Here is a 21,358-nt window from a genome sequence, read left to right as displayed (position 1 = left end):
ACATCCCCCATCAGAGCCATCACCACATCCCCCATCAGAGCCATCACCACATCCCCCATCAGAGCCATCACTACATCCCCCATCAGAGCCATCACCACATCCCCCATCAGAGCCATCACTACATCCCCATCAGAGCCATCACCACATCCCCATCAGAGCCATCACTACATCCCCATCAGAGCCATCACCACATCCCCCATCAGAGCCATCACCACATCCCCCATCAGAGCCATCACCACATCCCCCATCAGAGCCATCACCACATCCCCCATCAGAGCCATCACCACATCCCCCATCAGAGCCATCACTACATCCCCATCAGAGCCATCACCACATCCCCATCAGAGCCATCACTACATCCCCATCAGAGCCATCACCACATCCCCCATCAGAGCCATCACCACCTCCCCATCAGAGCCATCACCACATCCCCCATCAGAGCCATCACCACATCCCCCATCAGAGCCATCACTACATCCCCATCAGAGCCATCACCACATCCCCCATCAAAGCCATCACCACATCCCCATCAGAGCCATCACTACATCCCCATCAGAGCCATCACCACATCCCCCATCAGAGCCATCACCACCTCCCCATCAGAGCCATCACTACATCCCCATCAGAGCCATCACCACATCCCCCATCAGAGCCATCACCACCTCCCCATCAGAGCCATCACCACATCCCCCATCAGAGCCATCACCACCTCCCCATCAGAGCCATCACCACATCCCCCATCAGAGCCATCACCACATCCCCATCAGAGCCATCACCACCTCCCCATCAGAGCCATCACCACATCCCCCATCAGAGCCATCACCACATCCCCATCAGAGCCATCACCACCTCCCCATCAGAGCCATCACCACATCCCCCATCAGAGCCATCACCACATCCCCATCAGAGCCATCACCACATCCCCCATCAGAGCCATCACTACATCCCCCATCAGAGCCATCACCACATCCCCCATCAGAGCCATCACTACATCCCCATCAGAGCCATCACCACATCCCCATCAGAGCCATCACTACATCCCCATCAGAGCCATCACCACATCCCCCATCAGAGCCATCACCACATCCCCCATCAGAGCCATCACCACATCCCCCATCAGAGCCATCACTACATCCCCCATCAGAGCCATCACTACATCCCCATCAGAGCCATCACCACATCCCCCATCAGAGCCATCACCACATCCCCCATCAGAGCCATCACTACATCCCCATCAGAGCCATCACTACATCCCCATCAGAGCCATCACCACATCCCCATCAGAGCCATCACTACATCCCCATCAGAGCCATCACCACATCCCCCATCAGAGCCATCACCACCTCCCCATCAGAGCCATCACCACATCCCCCATCAGAGCCATCACCACCTCCCCATCAGAGCCATCACCACATCCCCCATCAGAGCCATCACCACATCCCCATCAGAGCCATCACCACCTCCCCATCAGAGCCATCACCACATCCCCCATCAGAGCCATCACCACATCCCCATCAGAGCCATCACCACCTCCCCATCAGAGCCATCACCACATCCCCCATCAGAGCCATCACCACATCCCCATCAGAGCCATCACTACATCCCCATCAGAGCCATCACCACATCCCCCATCAGAGCCATCACTACATCCCCCATCAGAGCCATCACCACATCCCCCATCAGAGCCATCACTACATCCCCATCAGAGCCATCACCACATCCCCATCAGAGCCATCACTACATCCCCATCAGAGCCATCACCACATCCCCCATCAGAGCCATCACCACATCCCCCATCAGAGCCATCACCACATCCCCCATCAGAGCCATCACCACATCCCCCATCAGAGCCATCACTACATCCCCCATCAGAGCCATCACTACATCCCCATCAGAGCCATCACCACATCCCCCATCAGAGCCATCACCACATCCCCCATCAGAGCCATCACCACATCCCCCATCAGAGCCATCACTACATCCCCATCAGAGCCATCACCACATCCCCCATCAGAGCCATCACCACCTCCCCATCAGAGCCATCACTACATCCCCCATCAGAGCCATCACTACATCCCCATCAGAGCCATCACCACCTCCTCTCTCCCCCCAGCACGTTATTTTCCCCATCACTGACTGTCTGCAAGTTTCCCAGTAGATCAGCGTGTGCTGCTTCTGAAGAGCTGGCATTAGAGCAGACACGCTGTACTTCCCGGCTCCCGCCCCTTTTACACAGACAAGCTGTTACAGCTAAAATGAAACTAACTCTGGTGGAGGAGCTGGGAATTGCAGCAGGTCTGCACTGAAATTCCTCAATGCCTGTCGGAAGGCAAAGCAAGCCGTCCCTGCAGTGAGTCTGATGACTGAAGCTGCGGGCCGGACAAAACGTCCTAGCGGGCCGGATGTGGCCCGCGGGCCGTACTTTGGAGACCCCTGCTCTAGAGCATAGACGACATCCTCCTCCCATTTGGCCATAAAAATATTAGCCAGACTGGGGGCAAACTTGGCCCCCATGGCTACACCTTTCTCTTGTAGATAAAAGTCACCTCCGTACCAGAAATAGTTGTGAGAAGTTGCGAACCTCAACAGGTCCATGATGAATAACTTCTGTATCACAGGAATAGTTTCTACTCTATCCAAAAAGCGGTCAATAGCTTGAAAACCTAAATGATGGGCGATACTGGTGTATAACGAGGCCACATCAGCTGTGACTAATAAAAGGTCCTCCGTATAGGGTACCTCTTGTAATTTGGCGATAGTGTGTCTGGTGTCCTTCAAGTAGGAGGGTATACTTTTCACAATAGGTTGGAGATGGTAGTCTATGTATTTCCCTACTCTGGATGTTATTGAATTAATGCCACTTACAATAGGCCGCCCTGGTGGACGGGTACTATTTTTGTGTACTTTGGGCAAGTAGTACATGACTGGTATACGCGGAACCTTAGGCACAAGGTAACTCTTCTCTTTATTGTCCAATATTCCCTTTCTAGCCCCCATATCAATAAGTTTTTTCAAAGAAACCTTAAATTTAGAAGTGGGGTTCGAGGGTAATTTAATATATGTGGAACTGTCCCCCAGAATATTATACATCTCTTCGTTATAAGCAGTTTTGTCAAAAACCACTATCCCTCCTCCCTTGTCCGCAGGACGGATCACCAGATCCCTCCTTTCACATAATGTCTTTAATCCAAGTTTAATGTTAGGGTCAGAATAATTCCTTTTGACAGGAAGTTCTTCCAAATCTTTGATGACTAAATCTCTGAACACTTTGACACTAGGTGCTATTGGACATGAAGGGTTAAAGAGGGAAGGGTTAGAAAGCCCCGTATGTATAATCTCTGTAGTAACCTCTGGGAGACTCGGTCTACAGGGATTGGAAATAAAATACCTTTGGATATTCATTTTTCTCACGAACTTTTGTACATCAATAAAAGTATTAAATTTATTGAGAGTTCTGGATGGGACAAATTTTAAGCCCTTGTCTAAAACCACTTTCTCTGCATTGGTAAATTCAGCTGAACTTAAGTTAAAAATTCCCGCCAATGTTATACTCTTCTCCTTTTTCTTCCTGGCCCTCCTCCCCCCTCTCGTCCCCCGTTTCGTTCGTCTCCCCTGGGGAAGTTCTCTGGTCCCCTGTGAAAATCCCCCGGGTGGGTGGACTTGGGCAGATTTTGATTATAATTATAGGGTGGTCGATCAAAATGGTCGTCATCCCTTCCCATATAACCATAATGGGACTCGTGGGTCCTAGATGGATAATCATATCGAGGTGTACGTGGTCCACCTGGTGTACCGTATGATCTAGGGGGGTAAGCAAAATAATCCTCTCTCCTGTAAGGTGATCGATCATGGTAGGATCTATCTCTTGATCTTTCTTTATGACCTTGTGGGGGATTTTCACAGGGGACCAGAGAACTTCCCCAGGGGAGACGAACGAAACGGGGGACGAGAGGGGGGAGGAGGGCCAGGAAGAAAAAGGAGAAGAGTATAACATTGGCGGGAATTTTTAACTTAAGTTCAGCTGAATTTACCAATGCAGAGAAAGTGGTTTTAGACAAGGGCTTAAAATTTGTCCCATCCAGAACTCTCAATAAATTTAATACTTTTATTGATGTACAAAAGTTCGTGAGAAAAATGAATATCCAAAGGTATTTTATTTCCAATCCCTGTAGACCGAGTCTCCCAGAGGTTACTACAGAGATTATACATACGGGGCTTTCTAACCCTTCCCTCTTTAACCCTTCATGTCCAATAGCACCTAGTGTCAAAGTGTTCAGAGATTTAGTCATCAAAGATTTGGAAGAACTTCCTGTCAAAAGGAATTATTCTGACCCTAACATTAAACTTGGATTAAAGACATTATGTGAAAGGAGGGATCTGGTGATCCGTCCTGCGGACAAGGGAGGAGGGATAGTGGTTTTTGACAAAACTGCTTATAACGAAGAGATGTATAATATTCTGGGGGACAGTTCCACATATATTAAATTACCCTCGAACCCCACTTCTAAATTTAAGGTTTCTTTGAAAAAACTTATTGATATGGGGGCTAGAAAGGGAATATTGGACAATAAAGAGAAGAGTTACCTTGTGCCTAAGGTTCCGCGTATACCAGTCATGTACTACTTGCCCAAAGTACACAAAAATAGTACCCGTCCACCAGGGCGGCCTATTGTAAGTGGCATTAATTCAATAACATCCAGAGTAGGGAAATACATAGACTACCATCTCCAACCTATTGTGAAAAGTATACCCTCCTACTTGAAGGACACCAGACACACTATCGCCAAATTACAAGAGGTACCCTATACGGAGGACCTTTTATTAGTCACAGCTGATGTGGCCTCGTTATACACCAGTATCGCCCATCATTTAGGTTTTCAAGCTGTTGACCGCTTTTTGGATAGAGTAGAAACTATTCCTGTGATACAGAAGTTATTCATCATGGACCTGTTGAGGTTCGCAACTTCTCACAACTATTTCTGGTACGGAGGTGACTTTTATCTACAAGAGAAAGGTGTAGCCATGGGGGCCAAGTTTGCCCCCAGTCTGGCTAATATTTTTATGGCCAAATGGGAGGAGGATGTCGTCTATGCTCTAGAGCGACCTGAGATCGTTCTGTGGGCTCGATATATAGACGACATCCTCCTCCTATGGAAAGGGGATCGTACCTCCCTTGATACCTTCATGACTATCTTGAATGACAATCAAGTTGGGATTTGTCTCTCTTATGAGGCGAGTCCCTTAAGTATACACTTCCTTGACCTTGAAATCTTTGTTGAAAACCATCAACTTAAAACTAGGACATACTTCAAAAGCACGGACCGCAACGGGTTCATCCCACAGGACAGTTGCCATCACCCGTCCTGGCTAGGCTCGGTGCCCCGTAGCCAGATGCTTAGACTAAGAAGGAACTGCTCTAACTTAAATGATTTCAAGGTCCAGGCACAAACTTTGAAAGAAAGGTTTGTGGAAAAGGGATACTGTAAGCTGGCCATAGAAGAAGAAATTAAGAAAATCTCTACAGTAGATAGGTCCACATTAACTGTGGAAAGGGTTAAAATAGCACAAGATAACAAATTTAAACACTCGTTCTTCACCACTTTTTCCACCCAATACAGACAAATTAAAAGTATCATTCAAAAACACTGGGCAGTTTTGAAAAATGATCCCTTGTTGGGACCGGTTCTTCCTGCACAAGCAGGTGTGATTTATAGAGGGGCTGTCCCTCTAAGAAATCAACTTGCGCCAAATATACCAGACCCTCCAGGAAAAATTTCCTTTTTCCCTTTATCCAAAGGCTATCACCCTTGTAGAAAGTGTAAGGTATGCTTACATAATTCTAATAAGAGAAAAACAGTTAGCTTTACATCATCAGTAACCGGTTTTGTATTCCCCATGAAAATATTTTCCACGTGTGCCACCAAACACGTGGTGTATCTCATTACCTGTCATTGTGGGAAACAATATGTGGGCCGCACTATTAGAAGTTTCACCATAAGGGTAGGGGAACACATAGCCAAAATCAGGAAGGGGTGCACAAAACATACTGTACCCAGGCACTTTCTTGAACAGCATAATAAAAGAATTGAGGGGACGACCTTTCAGGTTATTGACCACTTCGTTCCTCACTGGAGAGGTGAGCCCAGTGTTCGGGGTGTATCAAAGCTTGAGGTCTTCTGGATCTACCAATTGAAGAGTTACGTCCCCCACGGCCTTAATGTGGAGTGGGACGTCAACTCCTTCATCAACCAGTCCTGATTTATATGACCAGTATTAACATATTGGAATTTTATAAGTCACTGTATATTTTTTCTATATATCTTTTCTGTTTTTTGAATAATCTTTCCATTTTTCTACTTACTCCCAGGACACCATCTACAATCCAAAAAGTAATTTTTAATTTTCATAGATTATTAATAGCTTAATAATATGGGACGATTTAAATGGTCATTATTTTCATCATTTTCGTTTTTGACCACTAGATGGCGCCTACATATGAGAGTTGTGTTATGTAGCAGCCCATGAATATAGGTGGTATGGTAATTTCATTTACCAATTCCCACCACCAGGAGGCCCTCCATACATGTCTCTATGTTCTAGCCATCCTTTATGTTCCCTTTTCCTCTGATATTTTCCCTGTTACATCTCCACTGATCGCCCTGTGATCCATTATAGATCAATGAACCTCCTCCACGCACTAATTTGCAGGTGCGGTTGTGTTTATACACGGGCACAACGTCTGCATATCTCCTTACTATGGAGCTGTGTCATGAGGGGGCGGGGCTAACGTCGGCCTATGATGCGCTCCGCCTCTCTAGACTCACACATGCTGGGACTGGTGCTGATTGGCTCATCCTCCTGGAAGGGAGGGGAGCTGAGGGGAGATCATGTTGATGGGCTGATACACAGGAGATGTCACTTCCGGGCGCCTGGAGCGCTTGTAACATACACAGGAAAGACAGGGGTTTTTTAACCATTGGATTGAATAGATGTCATTTCCGGGCGCCTGGAGCGCACGCCTACCGGAAATGTCAGCAATTGGAACGCACGCCATTAACGATGAGTGCTGGTCCTATGGGGGTAAGTAGAGATGGTATTTAAAGCGCAGGGGGAGAAGATGATTCAGATATGCACCCCAGTAGAAGTATTTTGATACGAAACCGGTCGGGCATCTGATCATATCCATCCCACACTGCGCACAGCTACTTTTATCCTTCTCTGAAGTGTGTGTGCCTTGATGCTAAGATTGCTTTTGCAGTGCTGCTTTCTTTTTTGGTGTGATAATGGTTTATTGAGAATCCCTTATTTGAGACTTTTGGGAGCTTATCCTTATTTTTTAAAATTTTTAATAAATTTTTTTTATGCGATGAGGAGGTGTTTTTTCTTTTCTTTTTAATTTATACTGGTACACTGGATCCCCTGAGAACTCCAACTACCTCCAGGAATATCATCATCACTGTCACCAGTTCCAGATCCCTGGTTCAATCAGAGTGGAAAGGTCCTACCGGAAAAGAGCTTTAGGAGTGCCTGGAGAGTTACCCCTGTAAGGCAATCGGCCTACGCAAGCCTTGAAGACCCCCCACCATATGGTGAGATGTGGGTCTACTCCATCCGGTAAGGGTACAACTTATTTATTTCTACTGCTGATTTTGTCTGGAGATAATACACCGTTTACCATAAAGATTGATGTTCCCTGGGACTGTATAAACTTTATGCATACAAATTATTTATATGCACTAAATGGGACTTCATGGTTCATGACAACCATTGTTCTTTTCTACTTTGACACTTTATGAATATCACAGTTACTTGTTTTCATTCATGTGCACAGTTTTTTACATTGTGGATTTCACTTCCCTGTTGATTGGAAATGTGGTTTGAGTCGATACACTCATTATTCACGATTTATTGATCCGGGTACTCACCTGATTGTGGGGGAGTCTCCTTGATCTCTTCATATGTACTCACTGTCCAAGTCTCATTGATTTTGTTGAGTCTGATACTGCCTTACAGGGCATTTGTGTTTTTATTGGCGCCACATTTTTCTTTATATTTTGTCTTACAGTTTTTCCATGTTGTGTCGGCAGCCTTACACACTATATTTTTTTACCAACACATTGTAATATAGCGCACTATTATATATATTCTTTCTGTCTTACAGAAACAACCATTTGAGCCCTTGGCTCATATTCCTTTGGTCCTTCTGACCAGGAAGGTGATATTTTTGGTAGCCATAACCTCCGCCAGGAGGGTTTCGGAGTTGGCGGCCTTGTCTTGTAAGGAACCGTACCTTATATTCCATAAGGATAGAGTGGTCCTACGGCCCCACCCGGCTTTCCTACCTAAAGTTGTTTCAAAATTTCATTTGAATCAGGATCTTGTTCTCCCGTCTTTTTTCTCAGAACCTAGTTCTGCAAGGGAGAAGTCTTTACATACGCTAGACGTATTAAGAGCAGTTAAGATCTATCTTAAGGCTACTGCTCAGGTCCGGAAAACTGATACATTGTTTATCCTGCCAGAAGGTCCCAGATGTGGGCAGGCAGCGTCGAAGTCCATTATCTCCAAATGGATTCGGCAGGTCATTACTCAAGCCTATGGCTTGAGGGGAAAGGTTCCCCCGTTTAAGGTTAAAGCACATTCCACTAGAGCGGTGGGTACTTCCTGGGCAGTGCATCATCAAGCCTCCATGGCTCAAGTCTGCAAGGCCGCGACATGGTCGTCTGTCCATACTTTCACTAAGTTTTATCAATTGGACATAAGAAAGAATGAGGAGAGCGCCTTTGGGCGCAGTGTGCTGCAGGCTGCAGTTTGATTCCTCATGTCTGATGGCGCCCGGCTTATTTCTTGGGGTCTCCCTCCCCTCATAGCATTGCTTTAGGACGTCCCACATAGTAATTACTATGCTTCTCTGTGTCCCGTGATGTACGATAAAGAAAATAGGATTTTTATAACAGCTTACCTGTAAAATCCTTTTCTTTTGAAGTACATCACGGGACACAGAGCACCCGCCCCTCTTTTGGGGTATTTGGGACACTTATTGCTTGCTACAAAACTGAGGCACTCCCGGTATGGGAGGGGTTATATAGGGGAGGGAACTTCTTGCCTTAAGGGCGTGCCAGTGTCCACACCTGAAGGTACTCTCTATAACCCACATAGTAATTACTATGCTTCTCTGTGTCCCGTGATGTACTTCAAAAGAAAAGGATTTTACAGGTAAGCTGTTATAAAAATCCTATTTTTTTGAGTCTGGGTAGACTGAATAGATAAGAGTTTCCGCCCCTGAAAAGTATTTATTTTTTGCAAATATTGCATTTACGACAAGGAAAAAAACCTTTCATATGCTGAAAGAAATGTATGGTCTTAGGAGGGTCAATCACTTTGGGAGCAATTTTGTGGCGCAACGATGGTGCACCCCTAAAAATAACAGATGGTCGATCGGGCATGTTAGGACCCAGGACACAATCGTTCTTCAAAACATTCCAGTGTCTTTTCAATATCTTTTTTACTGAAACATGCTGATTTGAATAACCAGTAATCATGGCAAAACTAAAAAAGTCATTATTACTTATAGCAGTTTTCTTTACACCACTTAGAAGCTGCCCTCTATTCATAGAACTGACTGACAGAATGGTGTCATCAATATTAACATCATTATAGCCCTTTTCCAGGAATCTTAATTTGAGGACTTGGGCCTGTTGATGATAATCCTCAAGTGAGGTGCAGTTACGCCTTATTATTTGAAACTGCCCTTTAGGAACAGCTTTAAGCCATTGGGAATGGTGACAGCTAGTAAGTGGAATATAAGCATTAGGGTCCGTTTCTTTAAAATAAGTGGTGGTGACCACAGTACCGTCCTTCACTTGAATATTGAGGTCCAAAAAATGGATCTGTGACTCACTAGCCTCATATTTTAAAAGGATACCCCTGTCATTGTTTAACGTAGAAAAAAATCTTTCAAGGGACGGGAGGTCACCCTCCCCTATCACCAAGATATCATCTATATATCTTTTCCATAGCTTTAGCTGGCTGGGTGGATTGTTGTCAATCAATTTTTTACTGATGCATAAGAATCACCTAAACATCCAGATGTCGAGTAGTAAAAACAAATACAGCTGTGCACTTAGATGGCTGCCAGTTCTATATTCCGAGTAAGGTAGCGGAGTGATGTCGGCAGGGATGGACTGGCCATTGCGACTACAGGGAGTTTCCGGGTGGGCCGATGGCTCAGTGGGCCAGCTTCAGTGACAGCAGACCGCCGCCCCCCTCCGCTCCTCTGTCTCTCCCTTCCCGCAGAGCTCACCTCTCCCTTCCCGCAGCGCTCAATTGGGGGGAACAAAGAAGCAGGGGGAGGACCAGAGGAGCAGGGGGGATGACAGAGGAGCAAGGGGGAGGGGACAGACAGCTGACTCAACAGCTATGGCCTGGGAGTTTCTCACTTCTGCCTAATCTTGTCCCATAAGGGGGGGCACCGAACTGATTCTTTGCCCTGGGTGAAATAATGTTTAGCTTCCCCTCTGGGTACTGCCTATAAGAGTACCAGCACCAGCCGTTTTACTCTAATAAAGTAGAATGGCTAGTGGCTGGTGAAGAGGGGGTGCGGGAGTTGTCTAGCCACCATGGGAGAGACCTGTCAAAGTGGGTCAGTCTGGATGAAGTCCAGGGCCAAGTTTTTGTCCCAGTCCAGCCCTGGATGTTGGTGTATAGCTCCGCCCTGACGTGTTTCATGCCAATGCATGTTTTCGGGGGGGTGCTAGCAAGCGATATAAAAAATTAGCCCATTTAACTAGCCTGTATAATCAACTAACGGTCTCTAGAGCAGCCTTTCTCAACCAGTGTGCCGCGGCACACTGATGTGCCTTCAGAGGTTCTCTGGTGTGCCGCGGGGTCAGTGGAGAGAAGGCTGTCAGATGAGCCTGCTCTCATGCCGAACTGCTTCAAAAGTGAAAGTAAAGTGCAGAGGAGTGTGCTGTGCTCTCTGCTTCTCCCTAAAATGCAGTACCTGCAGGTACTGAGCTAGAATCTATATTAATTTTAAAATGGCTTTATACATGTGTGTGTGTGTGTGTGTGTGCGCGCGCACATGTGAGTGTCTGTTTGAGTGTGTGTGTGCGCGCATGTGTATGTATGTTTGTAAGCATGTGTGTAAGCATGTGTCTGCATGTATGTGTGTATGTTACTTTTAATCCTGCCCCCCCCCCCCCCCATTCCTGTACCATCAGAATGGCTTTTGTAGGGCTTTTTTGATAGCAGCAAGGACTGCTGCTCCTCTGAATAGCAATCCATACACAGATCGCTTTTCAGAGGCATTTGACAGGCGGTAAAGAGGAATTATGTTGCCTCTTTACCACCTGTTTTAAGCCCGTAAATGCAGCATCACTACACCGCAAATATGCAATGCACACAGTTGCAGGGTAGTTGCAGTGCCGCCCCATTCACCCTCGGTATACCTCCAGTTGCAGCCACAGCATGTGAACACCCTCAGCTGCTGCCTCTGCAGCTAAAGGTGGAGAAGTTGGGGGTGGTAAAAACAGCTCAACCCAGTGGTTTTACCACCCCTATGACATGTGAACAAACCCTTGGTTCACATCTGTGTAGCTGCATGTAGGGCAGTCCATTCATTTCCGTACCCACAAAAATGCAGGAAAACAAAGTCGCCAACCTTTTTTTTTCTTTTTTTTTTTTTTTTTAATTGCACTGCAGCAAAAGCACCCCACGTTTTCCAATGTGTGGGGGTATCATTAAGAATTAATGGTACCCCTAAAGAGCAGAGCATTTGTGTCAGGAATGAGCATTATTTTGCGCGTGTTCTGCGACACACCGTAATGTGAACCAAGCCTTGGACTGGGGTGCCTCAAGACTGAAAATACTTTTTAAGGGCTCCCCGACTGGAAAAAGGTTGAGAAACACTGCTCTAGAGGGCCAACAGGAATTAACGGCGTCATTTTGTTGAAGTCCCCCTGCCGCCACCGCCGCCATTGTTCCTCAGTCTGTATTATTACATGGAATGCCAGAAGGAAAATATGGGAGCAAGTGTCATGCTATTGTAGCCCGCTAGCATGGATTACCAAAAAGAAAAAGCCAATTTACAAAAAAATGTATTTAGAGGGAAAAACCCAATGTTAAACAGAGATAGTCATTCCAAATAGGCAGCACATAGTCTTTAGAAGGCCAACAGGAAATGGTCAGCGCCATTTTGTTGAAGTCCAGCGGACATGGCCTTTTCTCCTGCGTCTATATTAATGCGTAGAAAGCAAGAGCCAGAAAAGGAAAATGTGGGAACAGGCTCCATTTCTTTATAGCCCACTAGCATAAATTAACAAAATAGGAAAAAGCCCACTAACAAAAATCTGTATTTAGGAAAAAAATCTTTTATATTAAATATAAAGCGTGTTCTAGTAGTTTGTCCGCATCTAAATGCAGCACTACAGAAATCATTGGGGCCATACACGCAGATCTGTGTCTTCAAATAAAAATGTGCACTGCCCTTTCGTGGCATATCTGCAGATTTTACGTACACGTGCGAATGTGTATGACTGCGTTGAATACATAAGTCATTCGAAAAACTGTACTCTTCTAGATACAAAAACCTGTGCTCCATGATAAAAATATGCATATGCAAAGGCAAGTTTATATATATATATATATACATATTGAATAACTTGTGTTCTCTTTTTGCCTCACCCGCCTCACTTCTGGATTTTTTTTTTGCAAAATGTATCACAGGGCACAAAAGAGTAGAAGGGGTGACAGCCCAATGGTTGTCAAGTTGTTAACAGCTTATGAGTTGCGTTTTTTAGTTATGGGCAAAGATGCAATCACCTTGCCGTATATTTCCTAGACAATTTAACCGGTTCAGGACCACCGCACGATTACTTACATTTGCAGAATGGCACGGCTGGGCACATGGACGTACAGGTATGTCCCCTTTAAGATGCCCAGCCGTGGGTCGCGGGTGCGCTCACGACCCGGTCCTGTCCTCCGTGACCGCGGAACCGATCGCCGCCGGTGTCCCGTGATCGGATCAGAGAGGAAGAACGGGGAGAGGTGAGTGTAAACAAACCTTCCTTCCTGTGTTAGGGAACGACGATCAGTGACATCACACGCACAGCCACGCCCCCCTACAGTAAGAACACTCTCTTAGTACACACTTAACCCCTACAGCCCCCCATCCTGGTTAACCCCTTCACTGCCAGTGTCATTTTCACAGTAATCGGTGCATTTTTATACACTTTTCGCTGTGAAAAGTGGCCGATGTGTCCGCCATAATGTCGCAGTCACGAAAAAAATCGCTGATCGCCGCCATTGGTAGTAAAAAAAGAAATAATAAAAATGCCCTAAAACTATCCCCTAGTTTGTAAACGCTATAAATTTTGTGCAAACCAATCAAACGCTTATTGCGATTTTTTTTTTTTTTTTTTTTTTTACCAAAAATATGTAGAATACGTATCGGCCTTAACTGAGGAAAAAAAAATTTTTTTATATATTTTTGGGGGATATTTATTATAGCAAAAAGTAAAAAAGATTGCATTTTTTTTTTTAAATTGTCGCTCTATTTTTGTTTATAGCGCAAAAAAATAAAAACCGCAGAGGTGATCAAATACCACCAAAAGAAAACCATTTGTGGGAAAAAAAGGACGGCAATTTTGTTTGGGAAACACATCGCACGACCGCGCAATTGTCAGTTAAAGCGACGCAGTGCCGAATCGCAAAAAGGGGCCAGATCCTTTACCTGCGTATTGGTCCGGGTCTTAAGTGGTTAAGCTATTTCTTAAAGGGGTTGTAAAGCTTTGTGTTTTTTCACCTTAATGCATCCTATGTATTAAGGTGAAAAAACACCTTGCAGTCACCGGCCCCCCTGAGCCCCCATTTTACTTACCTGAGACCCGAATCGCCTTGTGAGCGATCCTGCGTTGCTTTCACCAAGCTCTAGTTGGTTCTTCATTGGATGGTTGATGGCAGTGCAGCCATTGGCTCCCGCTGCTGTCAATCAAATCAATGACGCAGTGCCGAGTCCTACACTTGGCGGCTATGGCCACCGAGTGTATGACACAGGAGCGTGCCCGCAAGGTAACCCCCTCGGGAGACGGCTTCCCAGAGGGGGTTAGCTCTTGCGGGGAGGAGCGGCCTAGGGACCCCAGAAGAGAATGTTCAGGGCTACTCTGTGCAAAACTAACTGCACAGTGGAGGTAAGTATGACATGTTTGTTTAAAACAAAAAAAACTCGAACCCATAGTATCCCTTTTAAGAGTATGTCGGTAAAGAATTACATTCAATTTTGATGGTTTGTTAATTTTTTTTGTCTGTTTTTAAACAGGGGATATGTACTCCTTACCGGGACAGAGAGAACGAGCAACTGCCATCTTGTTGGCCTGTCGACACCTGCCTCTATCATTTTTATCCTCGCCAGGACAGAGAGTAGTGATGTTGGCTGAAGCAGCACGGACTTTGGAAAAAGTGGGCGACAGACGCTCATACCATGACTGTCAGCAAATGATGATCAAGCTCAGTGGGGGCACAGCTATGGCCGCCTCATGAAAGACTCACTGTTTAAACCGCAGTCTGGCCTCATATTTATCTTCTTCTTTCAGGAATATACAGTCTTTTTTTATTGATGTCTATCAAATGTGTGGGGATTTGAAAACAAGATTGAAGCTAAGAATGAATTCGGTGATATTGCAATATGGGCCTATCATCCGAACTGGAGTAAAAAGGGATGTTATTTAGTATTTTTAGATACTTTTAATCATGCAGGTCTTTCTACTCCTGAGAATGACATTGTGCAGTGAATATATCTTGCAGATTATATACATTGCAATTTTTTGTATTTACACATTTACAAGCATCATGGACCACCCCTTTTTTTTTTCTTTTAATTTGATTTCAGTGGGAATTTTTAAATTTCAGAACAGAGACACAGTAGTTGTAATGACATAGAGAACATACTTGTCAAATCAAAAGAATGCAAAGCTGCTCCTTTCAAAAATATTTCTATTTGAAATCTGATTTTGCTCTTTGACACTGGTGTGGTATCCCAAAGTCTGCCCATAGACGCTTCTACCATTTATTCTGTACCTTTTATGTCTGGAACATTTTTAAGTTCGTTTTGCATTAAGTTGGACCAAAACTTCATTATTCAGTCCAGTGCTGTTTATCATTATATACTTTTATGCTACGATCATTGCAGAGTGCATGGCACATTCATAGCTCAAGACACCAGTGGGCTTATTTATTGAGGCAGTGCAAAGAGCAATCCTGATGTACCAAAGTCAGTAGCTCAAATCAGGCTGATAAAACTGGTGAAAGAGGATTTCTGATTGGGTGTTATGAATGGCTGCTCTTCACACAGCCTTACTTTTGCATTATTGAATAATCACAAAGATGCTGTGCAGTTTATCTACACACAATTTTTTTCAAAGTTCAGACACTTTCCATGTGTTTTTTTATTTTTTATTAAATACTTTGAGAAGTAGCCATGTATGTGATTGGGACCCAACTTTTTATTTTTATAATTGTCTTCATCTTTGCCTTTAGTAGTGTGTACTAGGCTTAAGCAAAGGAAAAACAAACCTAACACAGAAGGAGCCGCCGTACTATCCAATGTTAAACAGTGACCTCCCCTGCTGTGCTATTGTGTTCTGACAGGGGGGACTGCCCATTGGTTGAGGGCACTGATCGGGAGCCGACTGGCAGACCTTTTTGAGTCATGCCCCTTTAGTCAGAAGCCGGCCGAATGGTTGGCTTCAGTCAGACCCGCTGCAGTCCACCTGGGCCGAATGTTGGCTGGTTTCTATTGCCGGTTTCTATCCGACCAATGCCGCTCGACATTTGCCCCGTGTGTAATAGGCTTTACTTGTGTACTTTAGTGGTGAAGTTCAACAGAATTGCAGCTAAGCACACCAATATATTTTGTTTATTAATGTCATTGTTCTGCCATGAATTGTCTGGTGACGGCAAAAAAGAGTGATAAGAGCATTGTCAAGCTCTGGACTTCTGGTAGGTGTTGCAGGCACATAGGCAAAATCTGCTAGATCAAACAATAGTTATTGTGCCTGAACCCCATAGGCTTGATATTGTTGTTCACCAATTCGCAAAATGAATGCACTCATCCATAGATGGCTCTCCATTTGTACTCTTTTTTTGGGACATTTATAGGAAAGTTATATGTAGAACAGGAGCACTGCACTGTAAACTGAAATAATTTCCAACTTGTTACTTCTATTGAAAATTTCTCTTCTAGGGGTTAGAATTATCACTGTACCATGGGGACTTGTGCCTTTTTACTAGGTCTAAGACATGCATCTGTTAGAACTGAAAATGTAAAAGAAATGCAGAAATCTTTGTTATTTGACATGAAGTCTCCTAATATGTTTTACCTATTTGTACTTAACTTATCCGTAACTTATCAACAGTTTTATTATTTGTCATCATTTTTAGGAGAGGGACCAACATTCGTTTCTATTTTCGTATTTGACAGCTGTAGTTAATGGTTTTATTATATAACTTTATTGATTTAGTGTTATGTAATTTATATATTCATTTTTACAGTTTAGCGTTTATTTTAAACTGTGTTCAGTTTTACAACATTCATTGACATTATACTTCAGTTTTTTGGGAGTATTGGACCGTTATTTCTGGAGGTATCCATTCATGTGCTCCCATAACCTCCTCTGTCCCCCATCAGCCATGTTGCATTGTCATGTTCTCTTTTCAAATATAAGTTATATACCTAAACATGAGAGAATGCAGCAAATTCAATGAGAATATTTTCTTCTTGAAATTTGGCATTTAGGGTGAGTTAAAACTAGAGTCCCATTTATCGCAATTAACTGGAAGCGTTCATGTGCTACAACACACAGAAATTACGTGAAAATGTGCAATATCATAATGCTTGATTCCATATGATTTTCAAGTGTGTCTACTAAGCCCTTAATGCCTGAAGTATGTACTCTAATAGAAATATATTCGGTATCCAATGTAGGACAAGATAGTTCAGTTTACGGTTTTATCATAAAAAAACTTTACTTCCTAAATATTTTCTTAAATCATTGGCGTGGAAATTAATGCATGTACTTTAGCCTAAATTCGCATAAACGTGCATTTTTCATTGAGTTTTTGGTGCATCATCATGTGCTTCTTTTGTTAGAGGAGGAGACTTTTTTTTTTTTTGTGCTTTTCTTGCACTACCATTGTAGTCTGTAGGGCCACAAACTATGCTACACCAAAAGTACCAGCACCTTTTCAGAAAATTTCATTGACGTGAAAAGGGACCAGAGTATAATGTGATTTTTTTTTTTGTCGCGCATTACAGCCCGACAGCACACACAGGTCGAAACAAAACTGGTGTGAACTGAACCTTAAAGAGAGGAAATGCCATTTTCTTTTGGCACAATGATTGTGTAAAAAATGTCAGACTGCACACAGAACCCACAAATTTTTAAAACGTTAATTTTTTGGGGTTATTTATTTACACACCGAGCAGCATGCCGAACATCAGCCATATTTAATTAAAGCTTGTATTACTTAGTGGTGCCAGCCTGTGGCAGCTGGTGGTCAATATTTTGCAGCTCTCTATCCACTCGTACAACCACCAACCCCATGTGTGATCCGTGGCTCCAGGCTCCTGAAAGAGGCTGTTGTTGCTGCTGGGACCGTGGCTTTTCCTCCTGGTTAAACTGTCTGGGAGTCCTAAGACTCTCGGCCAATCGGGTCTCTCTTCCTGATTGGCGAGGAGGAGAAGCATGAAGACACTGACGGATATTAATTTGCTAATGTCACACAAGTGGGTGGGTTCGGGGTGCAGTGCTCTGAGGCGCCAGGCACATGGATTAGGGGGGAGCGCCCCTAATGGACGGGCTGCCACTGGTGCTAACAGACTTGCTATTAACTTAAAAATGGCCATAAAAAGGCACAGGAGATTTTCCCTGATTAAGGTCTTGCTCGTCTATTGCACTGTTTTGTAAGCTGTCTGATCATAATGAATAGGCATACTTTTACAAATTTAGATCCAGGCATCAATTGCAGTGTCACTACTGAATCCTAGTAAACTGAACTGTCTAAATGTAAGTCCCCAATCGGAAAAATTCAATGACGCCCCCTATCCCTGTTTCAGCTGCACTTGCCGCAATTGGTGGTACAGTTTCAGCATCCAGTGCAGTGATTCTAGCGTTGGAGAACTGATTTGATGTTCCTTTTTGGAGAAGATCAGAGTCAATTAGAACTGTACTGATTTTCCCAGCATTTCTAGTAAAACGGGAAGGACAGCTCGGATTTCTAACCCCAGTATTGCTGTGTGGACAGTGAAACTGTATCACCCACAAAGGAAAGTACAGTGGTGAGGGTGTTAACCTTTTTTTCTGACAAGGTGAACTAATGCATTTAGAGGTTTGAAATATTTTATCAAATCTGGGTAAATGTTTATGTACAACCATATATACATGTGTAGTTTTGTATAAATACACAGATATTTATCTGACAAATTTTTCAAGACTAAAAATGTACATCCACACCTCTCACAAATGGTATTTTAGGAATGTGTGTCATTCTGTATAATCAAACGCAATGCGCCTTAGTGAGCTATATTGAATTGATATACTTCTGAACAAAAAAGACCTGTATAATGCGTTTTTCTAATAGTTTTTATATACAAATAATTAGCTTATTTGTAAATACGGCTTATTTCTAAATGTATCGCCACTATGACTGTACATGCTGTACAATTCTAGTAATTTCCTCCAAATAGATATAAGCATGTGTATATTTTTGGATGTATTTATTTTGTCTAATTCTTAGTTTAGTAGAATAAATCTTTGTCTGTTAAAAGCCTTATTAGCTTGAAATTGCCATTTCAGTTTGTGTGGCTGCAGGAAAAATGAAATACGTGCTGGCAAGCCGGTTTTCTGTTTGGGAGAATTTGGTGACCTATTATTCCTGAAGTGTTCCCAACTCTACCACACCATTACAAAGCCAAATTATGGTGTTTTGATCACCCGCTGAATTCTCCATTATTAGTTACCAAATAATTGGAGGTCAGTTGCAAGAGCAACCTAAGAAGGATTAAAGGCAAAATAGGGGTGTCTCAGTATTTATTTTGGAGTTGGCAGTTAATGTATCTTGGATCGGACAAAAATGGATCGATTCAGCAGGTACTAATCGACTTCTGTGCAACTGTCCTGTCTGTTTCTCATGCAGCTAGCACCACTGGCCATAGCTGACAACAATGGTCAATGTATTCTGATGGTGAGGAAGTCTCCTTGCCGTCATGATATTATGACACATAGAGTGTGTGGATGGGGGAATCAAGTCGTTTTTTTTTTTGTTTTTACATTCAACTCGCTGGTTGAACAAAAAAGACTTGTCTAATGGCTGCCTTTCTTTGAGTTCTATTTTTCCCCCCACTCCTTTGGGGGGAAAAATGAGAAGAAAAAAAACGAAAAACATTCTTGCCTACTATTCTCATAAGATTTAAGAACCTCGGCTTTCACAGGATAGCATGAAAAAGCAAAGTCATTTGTATGTTAGTGAAAAGTAAAGCTGTTCTCACTTTAAATACCCAATCATGTAGAGGGGGAGATTTTGTAAAAATATATATATTTTTTTTTTAATAGCACATAATTGGGTTTTTAAAAAGGAATATGGCTTCACCTTATGAATTAACATTCAATTTAGTAAAACCGCTTCTACTTTTGTAAATCAACCCATTGCATGTCAACTACAAACGTGTGTGTATATTCTGCAAAAACAAATTGGACCCAAACTACAACGTTGCTCCAAATATTTTGTTTCCGTGCTTTGTATCCTGATGTTTGCCATTCTTTATCTGTAAATAAAAGGGTAAAAAAACATGTACAAACTATGTTTAAAAGGGCCTTTTTTTTGTTTTTTTCCCCCCATTTGCTCAGTCTGGTTTTTATTGTATTCATGTGTGTTTACTTTTATACTTATGTAAATATATCTATATAAATATCTATGATTGTCAAGAAAAGAGCAGTAAAATGTTAGATCTGGCCATGAAATATTTTCAGTGTGAAATGCAATGTTTTGTAAGTAGTATCCAAAATACACATTTACCAAAAACTATGCATTTTTTGTTTTTTCCTCTGTGCCTGTTAGACTTTTAAAATGTTTTGACTTTTAAAATGTTTTGCAGAACAGAAATGCATTTTACTGTGTCCTTAACCCATGGACGTCCACAGATCAACAAAACCTTTGTGAACAGAACACATTTTTACATTTTTGTACAGTGCCTTGCGAAAGTATTTGGCCCCCTTGAACTTTGCGACCTTTTGCCACATTTCAGGCTTCAAACATAAAGATATAAAACTGTAAATTTTTTTGAAGAATCAACAACAAGTGGGACACAATCATGAAGTGGAACGATATTTATTCGATATTTAAATTTTTCTTAACAAATAAAAAACTGAAAAATTGGGCGTGCAAAATTATTCAGCCCCCTTAAGTTAATACTTTGTAGCGCCACCTTTTGCTGCGATTACAGCTGTAAGTCGCTTGGGGTATGTCTCTATCAGTTTTGCACATCGAGAGACTGAAATTTTTGCCCATTCTTCCTTGCAAAACCGCTCAAGCTCAGTGAGGTTGGATGGAGAGCGTTTGTGAACAGCAGTTTTCAGTTCTTTCCACAGATTCTCGATTGGATTCAGGTCTGGACTTTGACTTGGCCATTCTAACACCTGGATATGTTTATTTGTGAACCATTCCATTGTAGATTTTGCTTTAGGTTTTGGATCATTGTCTTGTTGGAAGACAAATCTCCGTCCCAGTCTCAGGTCTTTTGCAGACTCCATCAGGTTTTCTTCCAGAATGGTCCTGTATTTGGCTCCATCCATCTTCCCTTCAATTTTAACCATCTTCCCTGTCCCTGCTGAAGAAAAGCAGGCCCAAACCATGATGCTGCCACCACCATGTTTGACAGTGGGGATGGTGTGTTCAGGGTGATGAGCTGTGTTGCTTTTACGCCAAACATAAAGTTTTGCATTGTTGCCAAGAAGCACCAGAGCACCTTCTTCCACATGTTTGGTGCGTCTCCCAGGTGGCTTGTGGCAAACTTTAAACGACACTTTTTATGAATATCTTTAAGAAATGGCTTTCTTCTTGCCACTCTTCCATAAAGGCCAGATTTGTGCAGTATACGACTGATTGTTGTCCTATGGACAGAGTCTCCCACCTCAGCTGTAGATCTCTGCAGTTCATCCAGAGTGATCATGGGCCTCTTGGCTGCATCTCTGATCAGTCTTCTCCTTGTATGAGCTGAAAGTTTAGAGTGACGGCCAGGTCTTTGTAGATTTGCAGTGGTCTGATACTCCCATTTCAATATTATCGCTTGCACAGTGCTTGGGATGTT

The 21,358-nt window shown here is 43.3% G+C and overlaps 1 protein-coding gene across 4 annotated transcripts in view; it reads left to right on the top strand.

Moving 5' to 3' along the window:
• Positions 1 to 20,076, top strand: part of SREBF2 (sterol regulatory element binding transcription factor 2) — a 156,872-nt gene extending 136,796 nt beyond the window's left edge. For all 4 annotated transcript variants that reach the window (XM_040359628.1, XM_040359631.1, XM_040359629.1 and 1 more), the window contains one exon: positions 14,315 to 20,076. In XM_040359628.1, the coding sequence (XP_040215562.1) occupies positions 14,315 to 14,535 (221 nt within the window). In that variant the 3' untranslated portion in view covers positions 14,536 to 20,076. The remainder of the gene's footprint in view (positions 1 to 14,314) is intronic.
• Positions 20,077 to 21,358: the final 1,282 nt, after the last annotated feature.

This window comes from Rana temporaria, chromosome 7, assembly GCF_905171775.1.
Source record: "Rana temporaria chromosome 7, aRanTem1.1, whole genome shotgun sequence".
Taxonomy (NCBI): domain Eukaryota; kingdom Metazoa; phylum Chordata; class Amphibia; order Anura; family Ranidae; genus Rana; species Rana temporaria.
The sequence above is the reverse complement of the archived record's forward strand: the minus strand, read 5'-3'. Positions and strand labels throughout refer to the sequence as shown.